At 36.9% G+C, this 19,107-nt stretch overlaps 2 protein-coding genes across 7 annotated transcripts in view; one reads left to right on the top strand and one right to left on the bottom strand.

The window, feature by feature from the left end:
* grm1a (glutamate receptor, metabotropic 1a) overlaps positions 1-7,406 on the bottom strand; it is a 29,399-nt gene extending 21,993 nt beyond the window's left edge. For 2 of the 6 annotated variants that reach the window (XM_039693135.2, XM_089118705.1), the window contains exons 1-2: positions 4,679-4,808; positions 2,228-3,081 (exon numbers count right to left, since the gene is read on the bottom strand). In XM_039693135.2, the coding sequence (XP_039549069.2) occupies positions 2,228-2,963 (736 nt within the window). In that variant the 5' untranslated portion in view covers positions 2,964-3,081; positions 4,679-4,808. Of the gene's footprint in view, positions 1-2,227; positions 3,085-4,616; positions 4,633-4,678; positions 4,809-7,254 lie in introns of those variants that run through there. The other 4 variants (XM_089118702.1, XM_089118703.1, XM_089118701.1 and 1 more) reach the window with 4 other exon arrangements.
* Positions 7,407-7,978: 572 nt separating this feature from the next.
* cd164 (CD164 molecule, sialomucin) lies at positions 7,979-18,484 on the top strand. Its single transcript, XM_039692402.2, has 6 exons — positions 7,979-8,148; positions 10,289-10,363; positions 16,724-16,795; positions 16,956-17,006; positions 17,915-17,983; positions 18,076-18,484. The coding sequence occupies exons 1-6, from the start codon at positions 8,073-8,075 to the stop codon at positions 18,237-18,239; spliced, it is 507 nt and encodes a 168-aa protein (XP_039548336.2). The 5' UTR covers positions 7,979-8,072; the 3' UTR covers positions 18,240-18,484.
* The last annotated feature ends 623 nt before the right edge of the window (positions 18,485-19,107 follow it).

Here is a 19,107-nt window from a genome sequence, read left to right on the forward strand (position 1 = left end):
GTAAGGACAGTTAAATAAACAATTTGATGCAACTCAAAGTTACTGACAATAAAACTGACATGATCTGTTTTTAGAAGGCTTTTGTGGCACTTTTCAGCCAAACCAGTTGAAGACCAGGCTGGGTGACCTCTTTAAACCAGTTGAGACCAGCAAGCCGGCTGTAGATTTAGTTTAATTTTTCAGTAGGATTTCCATCAAAATAATGATTTAAGTAAAAAGATTACCATGCAAGCTTAAGTAAAACTGGTGCATGTTTAAAATATGGCCATTAAAATGTCTCTAAACCAGACATGAATTTATATTTGGCTGGGTAATTAATGTAATCAAAGATCTTTGCTGTTACTATTAGCATCCGGCAGCGGTGTCCGACACAGTTGCTGATGTTGTGTTAATGAGTTATTGTCTACAGTTCATGACTGAGAAACCATTACAGAGACTCTCCTGAAAGGCTGCAAGTGATCCAGTATTTGTTCAAAATTAACATACAACAAGATCAAAACATAAAACATGACGTGGCATGAAACAAAACCGTGGACATGGACTTACACAACAGTGGTCACAGAAAACAATACTTGACCAAGACACATGGCAAACATGAGGGCTTAACAACAATGAACAGGCGATTATCCAATGGAAAGACATGTGGCAGGATCACATGACAAACAGGGAATCACATGACAGACATGGAACATGACATGAACAAAACCAAAACGTGTCAAGGGCAAAAGTCATCCTTCTAATTAGTTATCACCAGGACAGAGAACTGAGCATAAGCATTATATTGCTTATTTAAATCTGTGCCTGTGCTGCTCCTTTACTTTAGGCTAATCAAATGTTTTTTAACATGAACTTAGAAGTAGGCAGATATGTCAAAGTCTATTAAGAAACCAGGAGGACATAACTAACAAAATTCCAATAATATCACATTACGAACTGGCATGCATCAGAACTTGAATAAGATTTTGCATTGGTTTTTACTCACTGAAGTTTGCTGACAGTAATCTAAAGAGGATTTTTATATACACACACATATAGAAAATAAACCAAGTTCTATCTGACCTTATTTACTTTTCATGAGAAACAGAATTAAAACGCTATCAGCAAAAAAAGAAAATAAAAAGTGATCTTACCCATTAATCATCTCAATGTGTGGTTTAACAAACAAGCCTTCCACCTTTGGACATTTTATAAACAAATAAGCTGAATTGAAAATGATACACATAACAATGCTGGAGGGAGCAACAACAAAAAAAGTGTGTGCGTGTTGTATGCAAAAGGGGGAGAGAATACATTATTACCCTCATTATGTGAGTCATTAAAGTATGCTTCTATATGCAAATAATAAAAAGGTCTTTGGTTCACTTGCACTACCACTTTAATGGAAGTGACTTACCATTTAGGCAAAGAGTGGTCACTCATTATAGCTTTTCCCAATTGTTTAGACGTAATTAAAAATGTTAACACTTAAGTTATATCATTAAAAATTCATGAAGCCAGACTTACAAAACCTCCTTCTAATAAAATTTCGATTGGGTTGGTTGTAACATGGAGTCTAACCCTAGAACTGAGCTACAATGGTGAAATCACATCATTCCACACCGACTGTGACCACCAAGTGACAGCAGAAGTTTTAAGATTATGCAGAAGTACAAAGTCTGGCTTATAGTTTTGACATGTAACATCCACACCAGCTTTGATCTACATGTTTCAAAAACTGGAAATATCATGGCTATACATTTGCACAACACATTGTCTGTCATCTTAAACTATGTAGTTCTATAGTTGTTATTAGCTGAATATTTTAAAATGCTTAAAATAAAATGGGATATGGAATCTTTTTTTATTATTATCACAAAATAATACACAGCATTTAAAATGCCTTTGTTTTCCATTGACAACCCATCCATTGTACAGAATGCACTAAGCATTCATTTAGACACTACATTCAGTTACAAGTGTAAAAGTGCTACAACAACACTCTGTCTCCGTTACTAAGTTAAAACACCTGCTCGCATATGATTAATTTATGAATTTACATATTAGCAGAAAAATGTGTGAAGTTTTAATCAAATAGCCAAAAACAAACAGTCAAACAAAATGTGTTACAGCAATGAAATGGGAATGGGTTACCTGTATTCTATACATTTACTATTAGAAAACTTGTCTGAAATGTCTCATAGTTATAGCAAGAGGACTAGTGAGAACTTAGGTGTCGCCAATGACTTACCCTCTGTATGAACCGCTGACACGTACGTCCAGTTATAGTGTTGGACAATGTCGAGCATGGCGCGCGCCTGCAGCGTGTCAGAGGGCACGACACGGAGGAAGTATTTGAAGAGGGTTTTGTCGCTCAGGTCTATACTGGTGGCCGAATAAGCGATCTGGGGAATGTTAAACAGCTGAAGGAGATTCTGCACCTGGATGGCCACCGAGCTGGAGCCCGGACCTATGACTCCAGCGATGGGCTTCTTACTGGGAGGAGGCTGGTTGGAAGGCGTCCCGTCGATGCACCACTTAGATCCGTCTTTGTCGTCCCGAATGGAGATGAGAGAGTCTCGTATGAACTCGATGCTTTGCTCCAGAGCGACGGATGAGTGCCAGCACGAGTCCCTGATCTCGCAGCCCAGGGTGATGTTGGGTAGCAGGTTCTGGTCGGAGTTGATACGGTCAAGCGTATAGAACATCGCCTCCACCCGTTGAATGCCGTACTGCTCTCGCACATCCCCGCATTTTCTATCGGCCACACGTTCGGCGGACGGCTGGTGGTGCACGGAGAAGAGCGCACCGATGATCACGTCGCCATCCATGCGGGCGACAGAGCGGGCCACCGCGCGCGGGGCCGCCGAGCGCTTGTAGATGTTTCCAAGCGCGTGAGATAAAAGTGTCGGTAGAAACAGACACATGAACAGTGGTAAGGGTCCGCGCGAGACACGGGGCATCTTCAAGCGTGCCATGTTCCACATTGTGAGACGGGCATAGCGTGCGAGCTGCTCGTGCCAGCGGTGCTCGTTTCTCTGCAGTCCCAGATTCAATTAAGCAACCGTGATGCGCACGTGAGACAACATTAATGCGGCCTGACACCTGCTGAGAAAACACAACGCAGAGTTAGTTAGGGACAACATGTGCATCTATTACAATCCATTAATGTATTATGCATCTATTTTTTTTAAAGCATGCATAAGGTAATGCAAGAGAGTGATCATTTAACACTGAGGGAGTGCTGTGAATCAGGGTGTGTGTGTGTGTGTGTGTGTGTGTGTAACAGTTTAACCAATTAAAAATTAGTTACATGGGTCAAATCACTTCCCTAAACGGTGTGATCGTAGTTATAAAACTCAAAATAAAATAAAAACGATTTGTAGGACAAACATAATGCGCTAAAGAGAAAAAGATCATGCCTAGATAGTTGAATTTAATTTGTGATCATATTGATGACAGAACATCTGAATCAGCAGTTCTCTTGTTTAATCTGATACAGAACATCCACACAAGCTTTTCATAAGTCTAAAACTAGAAATACCATTTCCAAGGGTTGTAAAACTTTGCAACCTATTTCTGGGTGCAAAAAAATTGCACAAAATGGGACAGATTTTCGTAAAGTTCGGTTTCTAGTGCTTTTAAAGTTATAGCCAATGTTTTTTGCATCTGTTTTTATATAATTTTATGTCCACTTTTGAAAAGAAATATGTCCTATATATTAACTATTTTAATTAAAATGAGGGTGGTATACCAATTGTATATTTTATCACCACAATAAATAGCCTACGTGCACAATTTAAAATAGCCTATTGTTTTCGGTTGTTGTTAGAGCTTACCTAGTGGGGTAGGCTGAAACAACAACAGGCATACTGCAAAATAATTTAGACAGTTTAGGGACAAACTGTAGATTTACAAACTCCTTAGTTAAGTGTCAAGACAAATTTAGGAATAATATTGGCTACAACACGTGCCGGTCTCTGTTGACTGTCGCTTTAGAAGCCATACCAATGAAGTTTTGCTTTGAAGGCAAACTTACGTCATTATCCAGTCTTTGCAAAATAACTGCGAACGAGAGATTCACGGTCAAATTTTAGAAAAAGAAACATATAACTGCAGAACGAGGGAATTTCGCGTCGTTGTTCACGTCCGCAGGGGCAAGTTTGGGGCGGTTTCAGCACCGCGGACAGCGCAGACAACCGTATAACGATGACAAATGAATGAAACTAAGACGCGCCTTTAGTCAAAGCACAACTATTGGATAGCAGCTACTAGTGTTTGCACACAAACCGCGGATACCCTGTGTCCCCTTAAATCTCAATGCGACTATATACAAGACAAACTTATTTCGATATTCATTTAATTGCCCCCATCTCACCAACATCTTCATTTGAGTAGAAATCCAGAGAAAGAGAACAAACAGACGCCTAAAAACAACTATTGTGCCAATGTCACACCGATAGACATTGCCTAGGTGTCGTATGCCATAGCCCACAATCAGATTCGTTGTTCTATCCATTCAGCAAGAATAAGCATTAATGACTTAATCGATTGCACTCAATGACAAATTAGCTAGATATAATTACGATGCAATGCCTCCTGTACTCGCATTAGTGACATTGCCGCACATCTGTCCGTACCTGCAGTTACCAGGAAATACAAACAACAGAAACATCTGCACGGGAATTCGATCGCTACGCACCTGAGTCAATGAGATATCGCCTCACCTCCTTCTGAGACAGCTGCTGCACTGATGATATACTTCAGTTATCAGTCTGCATCCCAGCCAGTGGATCTCTCTCTCTCTCTCTCTCTCTCTCTCTCTCTCTCTCTCTCTCTCTCTCTCTCTCTCTCTCTCTCTCTCTCTCTCTCTCTCTCATCTTAGTGATGTAAATATCATATGGCACGTACAGTGTGGATTGATTGACTCCCAAACTAAAGCCTAAATAATTATAACCAAACTATTTTTTAACAAAACACTTTTGTTTTGATAAACTTATACATATCTATATAATAAGTTTACAAAGTAATAAAGGATGTCTGTTATTATGATTTGTCAATGTTGGCCTACACCCGGATACTAATCGGCGGACGTCTAACTGTTGCTATGGTTACGTCCTCATTCGAACGCGATTTCTGTTCACGAGGGGGGTCGCTATGTGAAATTAAAAGTTCGGACGCGATTTCTGTTCACGAGGGGGTCGCTATGTGAAATTAAAAGTTCGGACTAATTTGTAATTAACTTTTTTTTATAGAAAAACTTGCATTTAAAAACAAACATATTAATGGACACAATTCTAAGGAATACTATTAAGATCGAATAGGTAAAACCAGCTTGGTCAGGCTGAGAGACCATCTCAAACCAGTTTAAACCAGCAGACCATTTTAGACAGGTTTTTAGCTAGGTAGTTTAAAATGACTAAATGGTTTTGGAATGGGGGGAAAGAGGTAGGAGTGAGGAAGAAAACCACTTGAATTGGGTCTAAATCTGTATATCATGGTATATTATTATTTTATGGGCACATATAACACAATTTAAGATTAAAATGAATGAAGCTTGCATGGTCCTCGGACATATGCGTCATAATGGAGGAAGCAAAGGATGAACTTCTTTTGAAAAACAGGAAATACTTTATGGTAACAGACATGAAAAATACATAAGGGATTTAGGGCACAATTTAACAAAAGATTGACACCTCTCTCTTGCTTAGTTGGGGACAGATACTATTCAATAGATTTGACTGTCACTATTGTATGAGAACTGAGAACTCATTTCATAGTTGATGAACTTTACACAAAATTGAATTGACCTCTGCTGAACCATGACACTCTTTGCTTTTTAGAACTTAACTCGTAAAGATGATTTGAAACAATCTGTATTGTAAAGTATAAAGCGCTAGCTAGGCTATATAAATAAAGGTGAATGATTTAACACTAGATAGGCTTAACATATTAAACACTAGAAATGCATAAGCTGATATGAATCTCATGTGAAATAGCATAATTGTCTGGATATTTATCGAATCTCTCCACTAGCAGCAGCTCTCTATTCAGATAGATTTGGCTAGGCCTACTAATAGCAGTATGAGGGTGAACAGCATGTGAAAGTATACAGCGCCATCTGCTGATAGAACGACTCTTCGTTTCTAGACTTGACAATGTCTAATTAATTACGTACTGCCAACGTCATCTACTGAATGCATTTCTCTGACCTACAATTTCCAGGCAATTGAGAAATTGTAAATGTAGGTAAGGCACGATTGGAGCTAAATTGGATAGTGCTATAGATGATCTCTATGCTAGGCATATTGAGGGGGGATATTCCACCAGTGAGCAGTTTATCAAAATTCATTACAATGCTGCTCTCTGGTGATGGAAGGTTGATATTACAATACAATAATTTAGGTTGAGTGAAACAAAGGTAGACATTTCAATTTAATGTTTTGTTGAATGTATTATCTAAATATTATTACAATAATATTATTATCTTATCTATGTATTATCTATATATTTTTATTTATATCTTATCCTCATACTTTCTCGGTGATAATTACATTTGTGAATAATATTGCATAAAAAGTTATGTTATAAGTTATATAAAAGTTGTGTAATTATTAGCCATTTTTAAACAAATAAAAAGTGTTCTAAACACTTGCAGGAAATATTTTAAATGTTAAAAGGATGGTTTCACATCAACAGTAAATTCACAGACGGACTCGTCCACTGGATGGCAGCATAGCAACAGTTCATGGCACAATATCTGCCCAGTAATAACCCTAAAGCAGAATTAATCATTTACTGTTTTGTTTGTTCAGTACCAATAGCAATTTAGACCGATGCTAATAATCATTACTTGAATGGGATATTTCAGCGAGTGTTGCCTGTAGGCGGAATGTCAAAGCATAGTAAAGTGTTCTTTCTAACAAATTTTACATTATTTTAATACAGTACCTTCAGTGCACTGGGTTTCTATTAGGATAAAATAGAATTTATGGTATTATTTTGGATTAACATCCATTGTGTTCACCTGCTTCTGTCTCACAACATTTGCTTTTCCTTGCCCCACAGTTGGGTCGGAAACTAAATGAATGCATTCACATAACCTATTTAAAGTAGGCTATTGAGTGGTGGTACGAGGACATGTGGCTTTAAGGTTAATCGTACATTCTTTGATTAATCTGCCTTTTTTAAAAACTAAAGACAGCTGAAGTTATATGTAAAGTTGTTGTCCCATGTCTTAAAAATCAGTGACAGCTCTAGGTGGCGTGTTCTACTCACCACCGGCATTTTGTTAGGAGGGCTGGAGAAGATTCATAGCGTAAAATCATTTTGTAGTGGTTAAAACGTTCGCTCTATGAATTATTAATAAACTAATTGCACGCAGGGTTTCGCCAGTTAAGATTTATTTATTTACATGGCAATGGCAACATTTGTTAGAAGTGTGAGGGAACACGTGGCAATCGCAGAATAAGGAAACGAGTCGGAAACAGGCGGGGCTTGGCGGCCCAAACACTAACGTTAAATATGATGAGATATAAATTATATTCTTCATATTTTTAATTTTCATTGCTTATTTTTCCCATTCAAATTCAATTAAATTTACACTGTGTAAATATCGTCTAAATTGTGGTTAAAGCAGCGCAAGGTTGTCACGTGGTACATGTCACTTTTCTCAGCGCCTGTTAGAATGAGTCAATCACGGTTGTTTATTGATTGCTATTATTAAACTTATTTTATAGCGACTGTCAGTGCAGGTTTATATTTCAATATCAGGTGCCAGTTCTAGTAACTAACAGCTGTAAACGATTACACTTTTTAAAACTCAAATGGCGCCAATCAAACACAAGTCCTTGAGATTTGTTTGCAGCTCAATGAAAATTTAGCTTTTTGGGCCCCCATGCGCCCCCTCCAGGAAAACAAGTGGATGGCCACACGCTTTCAAGTCGCATTTCCCACCCATACCCATCCAATGATGAAAAGATCCAGTCACGTGATCTTGAAAGCAGGAAGTGCAGCCACATCCACAGGCGCACTTCAGAGAAACTGTGCAGACAGCTCGAACAGAACGCCCGAACGAGTATTGAGAATTAGACACCATGGTTTGGAGACTTTTCTTCGTGACATTATTACTAGCCCTTTTGGGATCTATGACAGGACAGGTTTCAGTGACGGGTGAGTAAATGTATCATCTTTAACGTTAACAGGGAACACAGCGTGTTCTGTTGTTACGACGCAAACCAAACCAAACCAGTCTCTGTCACGCCATCGGCTAACGTTACACCTAAACTGTGATTTTAATTAGGGGTGGTGGCGATTCCAGTTTTATAACGATTCCATTAACGGTTGTTTCAGCACTTTTGTGGAAAAAATATTGGGTAAATGATTCAGGTCTCGTGTTATTGCATCAACTGCCCTCGTCAGTCTGTTGCCAAATGACGAGGTCATTTCAGATTTCATCAGAACTGATAAAACAGTAACGTTAAGTTACTAGATATAAATGTAAAAACTGTGCTTACACAGAAATGTTAATATAGACCATTTCACAAGATGTAAACAACACTGGTCCAGAAGCACTTCCTGTTTCAGTTTTTTAACACTACATAAAAGCTGGGATAAAATACAAACAACAGAACATTTAAAACTGAATCAAAAATTTAAACAAACATCTTTAAGATGTTTTCTTTACATGTGAAATAAAGAAAACGGTTACAAACTGAAACAGGAAGAGCTTCTGGGCCAGTGTTGTTTACATCTTTTGAAATGGTCTATAGCTACTGATTAAGAGTCATTCGCGCGGTAATCTGACTTCATCGATCTGCACGTTTTATTACACTAAAAATAACCGATTCATAAGAGTCATTTATTCAGGAATTAAACTTCCCCGGTCGCTCTGAATGATTTTGATTTACATCGACTAAGAATCGACTCGAAAGTATCAGCTGTTCGAGTATTTGTGATATAAGTTATTGGTCGATGTGATTAATGTTTCGCGCTATAGATTCAGTAGTGGCGTAATTTATTACAGGAAACTACGATGTTCAATTCCATACCGGCGGAAGTGTGAACGTTCAACGACTGTTAAGGGCATTCAAAAAACAATCTGTGCCTTTATTTTTTTGATTCTGAGGAACCGGTTTTTGATTCCCTATATAACGTTAGTTCTAATAAGTTGTTAAACGCGGTTGATGCACTTTTGCATCGATCCGCAAAGCTAACGTGTTTTTTTTTTTTGTATGTCAAATATTTTGACTTTTGTTTTTGTTTTCTTTGTTTGTTTTATTTTGCCCTGACCTCTACCGACCTCAAAATAGTATAGTGTTTCTGAAACGATTATTAATTATTAATCTGTCACACAAAATGTTCGCTGTTATGTAACATAATCAAATATATTATGGTTTTCTATTTTGTTATCTTGTGGCTTTGCTTCCATTTAGATCAACTCTACTGCAATGTGAAGATCTATATTTATCCAGAGAATCACATGTTGAGCTGTAAAACAAACCAGAGAATTCTGTCTTCACCTCTCTCTCTCTCTCTCTCTCTCTCTCTCTCTCTCTCTCTCTCTCTCTCTCTCTCTCTCTCTCTCTCTCTCTCTCTCTTTCTGTTGGGACAAAGACATAGACATGTAGTGTTTCAGCAAAATGTCATGGCTTAATATTCCGGTGACGTATGCATGACTTCTCCATTCATTTTAGTCCGCTTAAACCCCGTCTCCAAGTTTACGTTAATCTGCCTCCACTTTTAATTGCAGCGCTTACATCTATCTCAAAAATCAGTCAACAACCGATACACAGAACCAAGTCCCCAACCTACATTTTTTTTCTTTTTTGATTAATCCATTACACTCGGATGTACGTCACAATACAGAAGAAAAGATCTGTCTTTACTTCCAATTTACTGCGACTTTAAGAGTGTCACTAGGGCTTTAAACAACCTTTGTTTGACTTTTGCCAGAGACGTTAGATCATATTCACTTGATCACAAGATTCGTTGGTCCTCTTCCCACTTTTTCTGTTCAGCTACAATTCATAAGCAGAGAAGATTGCATATTGTAAACATGGTACTGTTATCTTTCACCTAGAGACTTGGAAAAATCGTTCACTGATTGTGGTTACATAGTTTTCGTTGTTGTCAGGGTTAAAGACCAAGAGATAACTCTGACACATGCTCTGGGAGCACATCTAGCTCAACAATGGAGTAAACTTGTATTAGATGAGCCAATGTGTTGCTTGATTATGATATGAATGTTGTAAATCTCAATGATATGTTTGGCATGCACAATATGTTATTTATTGGTTTGTTTCTTTTGCAGATGATGTCTGTGGTCCATTGCAATCTTGTGATGCATGTGAAAATGTGACTTCCTGCCAGTGGATAAACTGCACAGGTCAGTCCCTCCTCCATGTCAAATTCAAAGCTCACATGACAACAATTAACTGACCTGAAAACAGTAAAATGCAGACAAGCCATGATTAAGCAACCTCTTCTTGAAAATGTTTACTGTTTAGTATTGATATATATTTATACTAGGGATGTGCAAAAATTAATTGCGATTAATCACATCCAAAATAAAAGTCTGTGTTTACATAATAAATTTGTGTGTGCTGTATATCATTATTTTGTAATAAATACACACACATGCATGTATATATTTAAGAAAATGTGTTATTCATATATAAAATATTTATATATATATATATATATATATATATATATATATATACAGAATTTAAGCACAAATAATTCTTAAATATATTATACATGCATGCATAGGTATTTATATATACAAACTAATTAGATACAGCACACACAAATATATTATGTAAACACAGACTTTTATTTTGGTTGCAATTAATTGCAATTAATTTTTGCACAGCCCTAATTTATACATACATGATGTTTCCTAAGATCCAGTTCTTGTAGTTCCCACAGATTATATTAGTTGGTCTGCTCATAAATTTATCTAAACTCAGACCATGCAACTGTAAAGTGTTCCTGATGTGGGGCACAGATAATAAATGAAAACCAGTGTTTGTGTGTTCGGCAGTTCATTCAGTGATTAATGCTGGCTTCGGTCTGTGTGAACCTGAAGTAACTGCCCTTTAATCCCTGAAGTCCTTTTCCATGCCGCTTTGCTAATGGATGACGTGAAATGAATCAGAGAGAGTAAATATACTAATGAAATGCACACACTGTTGCTATGGCACTCAAGGCTCTTCAGGGGAAAAAACAGGAGAGAAAGTAAGCAGAAAGATGGTCGATGAAAGGAGTGGAAAATTAAAATTGCAACAGAAATGATTGAGTAATAATGAAATATATTTCATATATTGTTTAAAAAAAAACTTAAAGTTGCAGTCCGTAGTTTTTTGGGGGGTTAAAAATGATCCAAAATACATATTTGAGAAAATGCATGACCAGCCAGTGTTCAACGCTATCTACTTGTCGTAGCTCGGTTCAAAGCGGTAAGCATGGGTTTAACTCCAGTGGTACTGGTTGATTTCCATGGGAGATTCGAGCATGACTTTGCGTCACTACATCACATCGGTAGACATGAAGGAGGAGTCTCAGCTAGTAGGCTACGTGTGAGGAAGGATGTTGGAGGTGGAGATTTATAGCCTTTTCTCACAGCACTTGATATAATTAAACTTATCCATTTGGTGGCGGATCCTGAAAGGTTCAAACGACAATCACCAGTGACAACAGATTCACCCGCTGTAAAATGCAAAAGACCTTGTTTGGATTTCGGAGTGGCTACAGAAATAAAGAGACTGCAACCGGACCCATGCGAAAACAAGGATACATATCGGAAGGACATTACATGTAGTCACGCATTGTTGAACAACAAAGGGACACTTCACGCCTGGAAAGATGAATGTGTATTTAAAATGGGTCATTTGTGTAGAAGAAATGTGAAATTATTTTTGAATTTGAATCTTTCTAGACTGAGAAAAGCCAGAAAATGTGTTTTTGGCTTATGTGGATGAAAGACAACAATTTCCAGAATGCACTTGTTTCCTAGGAGGCCACGCCTACCGGTAACAGCGCAGTAGTTAAACAACAAGTCTAGGCTACTAGTGTGAGTCTCAAAATGTCTGGGATTCGGCTTTTGCATTCTACTGTAGACTTTGCATGTCTTCAACTCAATTTTCATCGTAAACACAACTTAAAAAACACAAATGATAAATGCGTAACAGAAACATAATTCAATGGGCTATATGCACCCATAAATTCCGCATTTGACGCAAAAATGCTCGTCCATTTCCGGTTGTGGAGATTAAAGCGGAGGAAAACCGAGGAAAACGGGATTATGGCAGAGTCTTCAAAATTTACTGTCCTCCAGTCTTTGAAACGAAACGTACATACGTTTAGATGTAATTTTATATATAGTTATATTTATTTAATATAATTTTAAAAAGAAGCATAAACACAACTAGGGGTGTCTGTTTTATCTGTTTTTGTGACTAACGTTTCTTTAGTATAACCATGGAGTATAAAATTCAATATAAATTCTCGGTATTGCATTGGACTCTACGATCGGCGGAAGTTATCGAGCATCCCTAATGCTTCACCGGAAATACCGCCCTGCATAGAGCCCATTGAGTAAACGACAATATAATTAGAGTTAATACACTTTAGTACAGCATACATTAGCTCTATTTACATTTATGCTGTTTCATCAGCTTTCAGAAAGTGAAGGTGAAAATCATTCAGCGCATCAATGCTTTTCATCAGTGTTATTTTTTTTCAATTAAATAATCGCCTTTTAAAGTTTAATAACTCGTTGTTTTTCCATAACCAAATTGAAAACATCTAAAAATGACACAACGTTTGTTATACCATTTAAGATATTTAAGAAGTTTTATTCACACTCATGCATACTCCTACATTTTACAGTTCGCCCACATTTAGTCGCAAATGCGAATTAAAAGTTTGCACTGTCGAGCCCTGACATTGTAGAAGAGATACCGGTTAGCAGATTATAACTTTAAAAGATCCTTGACTATGTGATTGATAGTTTTTTTTATTGTTTCCTATTTTACATGGTGCATAGTATTCTGTTAAATTGCAGTACAAAGGTTTGTATTACAGTAATGACAATTCCTGCTAAAATCTGGGGGGAAAAGAAGTAAAGAACCCCTTTTTTTCACGTAATCTGTAATTTGGTTAATAGTTAAACATAATTTATAGTACACTGCCTTCAACAACATTATTATAAACCACTTCCTTGAGTCACTTTCACAGGCTTTGTTCTCAATCTTAAATTAAAAGGCAGCTGTCATTCTCACCAATCCGTGGGTCTGTAATGTGTCTCAAAGTATGAGACTATGGTTGACTGGAAAGAGAAGTGGTCTGACGTGCTCGAGCAGGTGTAGTGTCTGTAACCGCACCTCCCCCATAACAAAGACAGTTGCATTAGCATTGTGCTATCAGCTCCCTAGAGATGATGCTATCGGTTTACACTCATTCACTCAAACAACAGACTGGAAAATTCTGGGTCTTTCCTACTGTAGCGCAGACTAGTGTGTACTGGTTCTTTAGATAAGTAGAAATAGGTTTGCAAATTTGCCTGTTTGAAACAATGTTCAGGCTAAAATATAAGTGTTGCGACATGTGCTGTAAATATACTCATTTGAATTATTGACGTATGACTGTGTGGGTGTAGAAGCAAGGTGAGATGAAATGGAAGGCACAGTGTTTGCACAACAAATATTGTAACGTTTCACTGAGTTAAATATTAATACCTGCTTTGGTGATGTAATCTGACAATCATAACTTGATGGCATGCTCTACTCTACTGTATATAAAGTCACCAAAATCACACACTTTGACTGTATGTAGTGTCACATCTCTTAGAGATTGTTGAAACAGTCTTTTATAATAATAATACTTTTTTTTATTATTTTAATATTATTATAATACATAATACCAGTACATATCATATGTGCTTATTGTTCTAGTCAAAGGATGTAGTAGTTATTGTTAAAAAACAATAAAAACAATTATTGAAAATCATTTAATGGGATATTATTCACCCAAAATGAAAAAAAAAAACAACTTCTCACCCTCAAGTTGTACCAAACCTGTATAAAGTTATTTGTTCTTCTGAACACAAAAGAAGATATTTTGAAAAATGTTGTTAACCAAACAGTTGCTGGCCCCCATTGACTTCCATAGTATAAAAACAAGTATTAAGGAAGTCAATGAGTGACTAAATGATGACGGAAGTTTTATTTTTGGGGGAACCATCCCTTTAGGTTTTCTGTATGTATTTTGCATATCAGGTATTAGACTCTTAACCTTTAAATGGTCTTTGTTTCCTGTTTACACTTCTGGGTCTATACAACCCCAACAATTGATTGAGTAATTGTACAAAAAATATACATTTTTAATCATACAAATATCATTTTTTTGCTTACTTTTCATCTATTCATTAATGCTGTGTTTTTGGAGATATGTAGTACTTTTGTATCCATATACCACACAATTCCTCAACTACACCATATGAAATATTATTTTTTTATGATACATAGCATTTATGCTCTAGTCTAGTACTAGGCCTTCATTTCTGTTTAAAAATTTTCAGATTTTTTTTTTTTTTTTTTTTTTTTTGACACATGAAGAAAATATATTTTGTTTTGTTTTTTCACAATTCCCATTCATTTCAATGTAGGGTCATATTGGCCCCAAAGACCAGAAGTGTAGGCTAAACTTTTTTTTTTTTTTACGTATCTTCAGAACAACCGAATCAAGCCCAGATAGTTTGGGTCTATCTCTAGTTTGTAAGTTATTTGACTAATTAAACTTGTGGAAGTTTTCATGTGATGTATCTTTCCAGTGAACTATGTGGTCTTCTCATTGGCACATGTGTACTGAGACAGAGGCACAGATTTTCACTCTGTTCCATTAAGAACAGCAGGTTTTGCAGTCTAATCTGTGAAAACCAGTAAAAGCAGGCTGATTGACCTCATATTCATTCAACTGATTGCTCCGAATAGTGCCAGTGCAGTCCTTTTAAAGTAATGAACATGTATGCATTTCCCTTCAATCATAACTTGAGCTGGGTAGCTGTCCATACAAACTGCTGAGGGGTGGGAAGCAGTGTGGAATGTAAGGACATTTTTGCTAGTCAAGCACTTATTCAGAAAGCAAAGAATTGAAAACATCTTGATGTGTTGTCATAGTGGAATTTCAACATGAGAGTTGTACCTTTCACAAAAGCATGTGACATTTCTTTCTCTGTGTATGCTGTCTTGAGTGCATAAAGAACACAATGTACGTACTTCATAGTACTGAGCTGTAGTTTAACACACCTGTTTTAGCTTTATCTTGTGGCTCAGTTCTCACTGAGAAGCGCTTCTTTTGACATTTAAATACTCAAAAGTCCGTGACGACCAAGGACGCTGTTATGCTCGACTCCTCGAACTCAATACACAGTCAGTCACACAATAGCAACTTGTAGCAACAACCAAAATCTTTTATACTGGCCTAAACTAAGACTACACAAGGTTATTTATTTTCTAACTTGAGAACTTGGTTATTTCATTAATATAATATACCCATATTTTTCCAAATATAAGAGGGTGCTTTTTATTTGGAAATACATTTAAAAAAAATTAGTCGTCTTATATTCAGGGTCTAGATTTCAATAATACACCACAACAATAGCAAGATTCAAAGACGTGTAAAACAAATGTACCCCCAAGGAGGACTAATAAATGCATCAAACAACTCTAATTATCAGCCCAGAAACAGTCTGAGTGTAATGTTAGAAGATGGCGAGCCAAAAAAAAAAAAAAACAGATGCTAACAGGCAAAGAAAAGTTTAATAATTTGTCTTATAATTAGGGTCGTCTTATATTCGGAACAATATGGCTCACAATATAATATAAACAAATCCTAAAATTTATTTTTAAGTAATTTTAAGTATAATATAATTAATGAACATGATTTCGGTGTGACAATGTTTGCGTTTTAAGCACGCATTGTCTGTTGGTGCATGAATTAGTCAACGAGTTCATTGTGACAGGGCTTTCTGAACTTAAGCCAATGACAAACATGAGGAAGAAAACGGTGTTGGTAAAGTGGATTTCGAAACAATGTGTAAAAATTGAATTATTGCTATCAGTTGGAATTTGAGTGCTGAGCTCTATGTCATACTTGCATACAATGCTATTCATGTGTGACAGAGGAGGTAAATGGAAACCAGCTGATTGTGACTCAGGAGTTTCTGGAAAGTCTTCCTTGATTCCTCCTACTCTTTCTTTATCTCTTTCTTATTTGAGTGTGACATACTGCCAGTTCCTCATTATGATTTCTGGATCAATAACCTTCTTATAAGTCATAGGACTGTTTATGTGGCTTTATCTGGTGGAATGTTAGGTGTATCAAATCTATGCAATCACCCCAGTTCTTTCTGCATTTTTTTTCCTTCTGTGTTTTTGTTTTTTTTGTTTTTTTTTTACTGTTATATTCAAAGTGTATGTGGTATGTCTTGCTGTTTTTTATAGCAAGTTAACAGAAGTTCAGTGTTCAAGGGTTATTTGAGTCAACAACACAAACAAATTATAAAACGAAATGCCATTTGTTGAAGAACTTCTGCGATTTTAATTAGTGCAGCTAAAATATTTCAATCAATCAGTTGATATTTAGATGCCCATATTTGAGTACCAAATTTTTTTTTTCTTGCAGTTAAAATGCACTGTGGCATTATTTGGTCTTGTTTGTTTAATTTGTTTCATCATTTCAGGTGATGTCACACCTAAGTGTGTTAATGGCAGTCTTGTAAACCAAACCAACTGCGTTAATGTGAACTGCACAGGTAAGTCCTGTCCCACTATCTTAAGCTCCTTTTTATAATAACTAATATAGTGCTTGGTTGTAGCATTCATCAACTCCAAAACAGAAGCAATTGCTATGAAATGAATGTTCTGTGACTTGACCAATTGTATGTTTGGATGCCTGTTTTTTCTGGACTGCAGAGCCACCACAGATCACCACAGTGAGCCCCAACACCACGATGGCTACCAACGGTACGACCATCCAGACTCGCATCATTTGCATTCATACGCACCTCAAAAACACATAACTACCTAATTCTAGGAATGCGCGATATTGGATTTTGGCCAATATTGGATATGCCGATATTTTCAAACTAATTTTGCCGGATACTGAGACTGTTGAATTTGTATTTTGTTTCAAGAGCAAAAAAAAAAAAAGGTATAGTTCACCCAAAAATGAAAATTCTGTCAGTATTTTGATATGGAGACATTTTAATTGTCCACAATCAAAAACAGTGATTATTGTTCACCGCTAGTTGGAAGTTTTAAGTTGCTGGCACTTATGCTTCGTTCACAGTCGTCACGTGCGCATAGGAAACACGCCACCCTATCGGCAAGGCTCATCGGCAGTAATAGTCATATATCTGCCGATGATGGTCATTTTAAGCTTTAATCGGCCGATGCCAATGTTTTCCCGATATCATTGTGCATCCCTACCTAATTCAAAGCCCAATGTCAATTTTATTCAAAGAGCACATTTAAATACAATATAAATAAAGAGCCACAAAAAAGAATGACGGATAACAATAATGAATAGAAAAAGTTAGCAATAAAATCAACAAATTTAAAAGTAATTTAATTGATTAATAAACATTAAAGCCCACTTACATTTCAATGATTCAGGGCCCTTATACACTGTGAAAAAAGCTGATACCTCCTTTACTACATGCTAAAATAGATCCAGGCCTAATTAAACACTCAAATAGAGCATTTTATCATGTGTATCCGTCTCACAATGACTTCAAAACGCATTAAAAAATAAAATAGACCCACATCAGATTATAACAAATGGCAGTCTGAAAAATGTGATGTTTTGGCATTTTTATTGTTTACTGATGCAATACAAAAATGAATCTGAACAGCACTTTTTTTCTGTTTAGCTACCACGATAATCACTTCCTCGACAATCACCTCCACTTCAGCTCCGACTACAAACGTGACGGCCGCAAGTAAGTACAGCTCTCTGATGTCTGCACCTCTTAAAGAGTGAAGCACTTCTTCACCATGTCAGGTTTGACTGAAAATTTGTTTTTTTCCACAGACTCTACATCAACCGCGTCACCTACAACTTCTCCATCTAAGACGTCCACATTTGATGCCGCCAGTTTCATCGGGGGAATTGTGTTAGTCCTTGGCCTTCAAGCTGTCATCTTTTTCCTTTACAAGTTCTGCAAATCCAAGGATCGCAACTACCACACCCTGTAACGCTCTGCCACCTGGAGGCCCCACACGGCACCACAAAACCTACACTCCGACCCCAAAAGAGAGAGAGAGAGAGAGCAGTACACACAGATTCTATGATATTTCTTAAACACTCTTGTGATTCCCCCATGTTTAGCCTCATATTGGATGCCTGTTATTGGAGCTTTAGAATTCATTTATATTAGAGCTCTCACAAGCACTCAAGTTCATTAACACAAATTCACGAAAGGTTTTTTGAGCATTGGAATTATGGGGTGTGCAAAACGTGTCCTGCTGCTTTCATGAACAACCACAACTTTCCAAATTATGTCTTAAAATGTTTCACACAGTGATTCTTCGTCTCAATATCTTGGTGTTTCTTCTGAGAAAAGGGCATGAGCCAGAATCTTCTCATCATGCCTGTGGCAATACTTCCCCCATATCCAGTGTTAATTTCACAATGGTCAGGTATCTTCACTAGAACAGTGTTTTATACAGTTGCCATGACTTAGGTTTTTTTGATATTCTACCCAGTCATCTTCACCAAGTGCAAAAATAATATCTGTATAGTTCAGGAGTGAATGAAAACTCTTTTGGTTTGTGATTGCCAGTGTTGTGGTGTCACACTTTTTTGGCCATTGCTCACATTCATACCAACCAAGAGAGCAAAAGTGTTTGCAATAAATTACATTCCCCAGCTTAAACCATATCAATTAGAGAACCAGTAGACATCAGTTCTCAAAACTAGTTAAACCTGGCATTTCGCTCCCCATTTCCCACAATTTTGACAGTGGAGTGCTAGGTAATGTCAGAGATGCGTTATAGACCCTTAGTTAACATCCCATGACCTCATCGGGGATCATTGTGGTGGGCTTACCAGCGTATAGGCCAT

The sequence above is a fragment of the Pimephales promelas genome, chromosome 13 (assembly GCF_988280905.1).
Source record: "Pimephales promelas chromosome 13, fPimPro1.hap1.1, whole genome shotgun sequence".
NCBI lineage: Eukaryota > Metazoa > Chordata > Actinopteri > Cypriniformes > Leuciscidae > Pimephales > Pimephales promelas.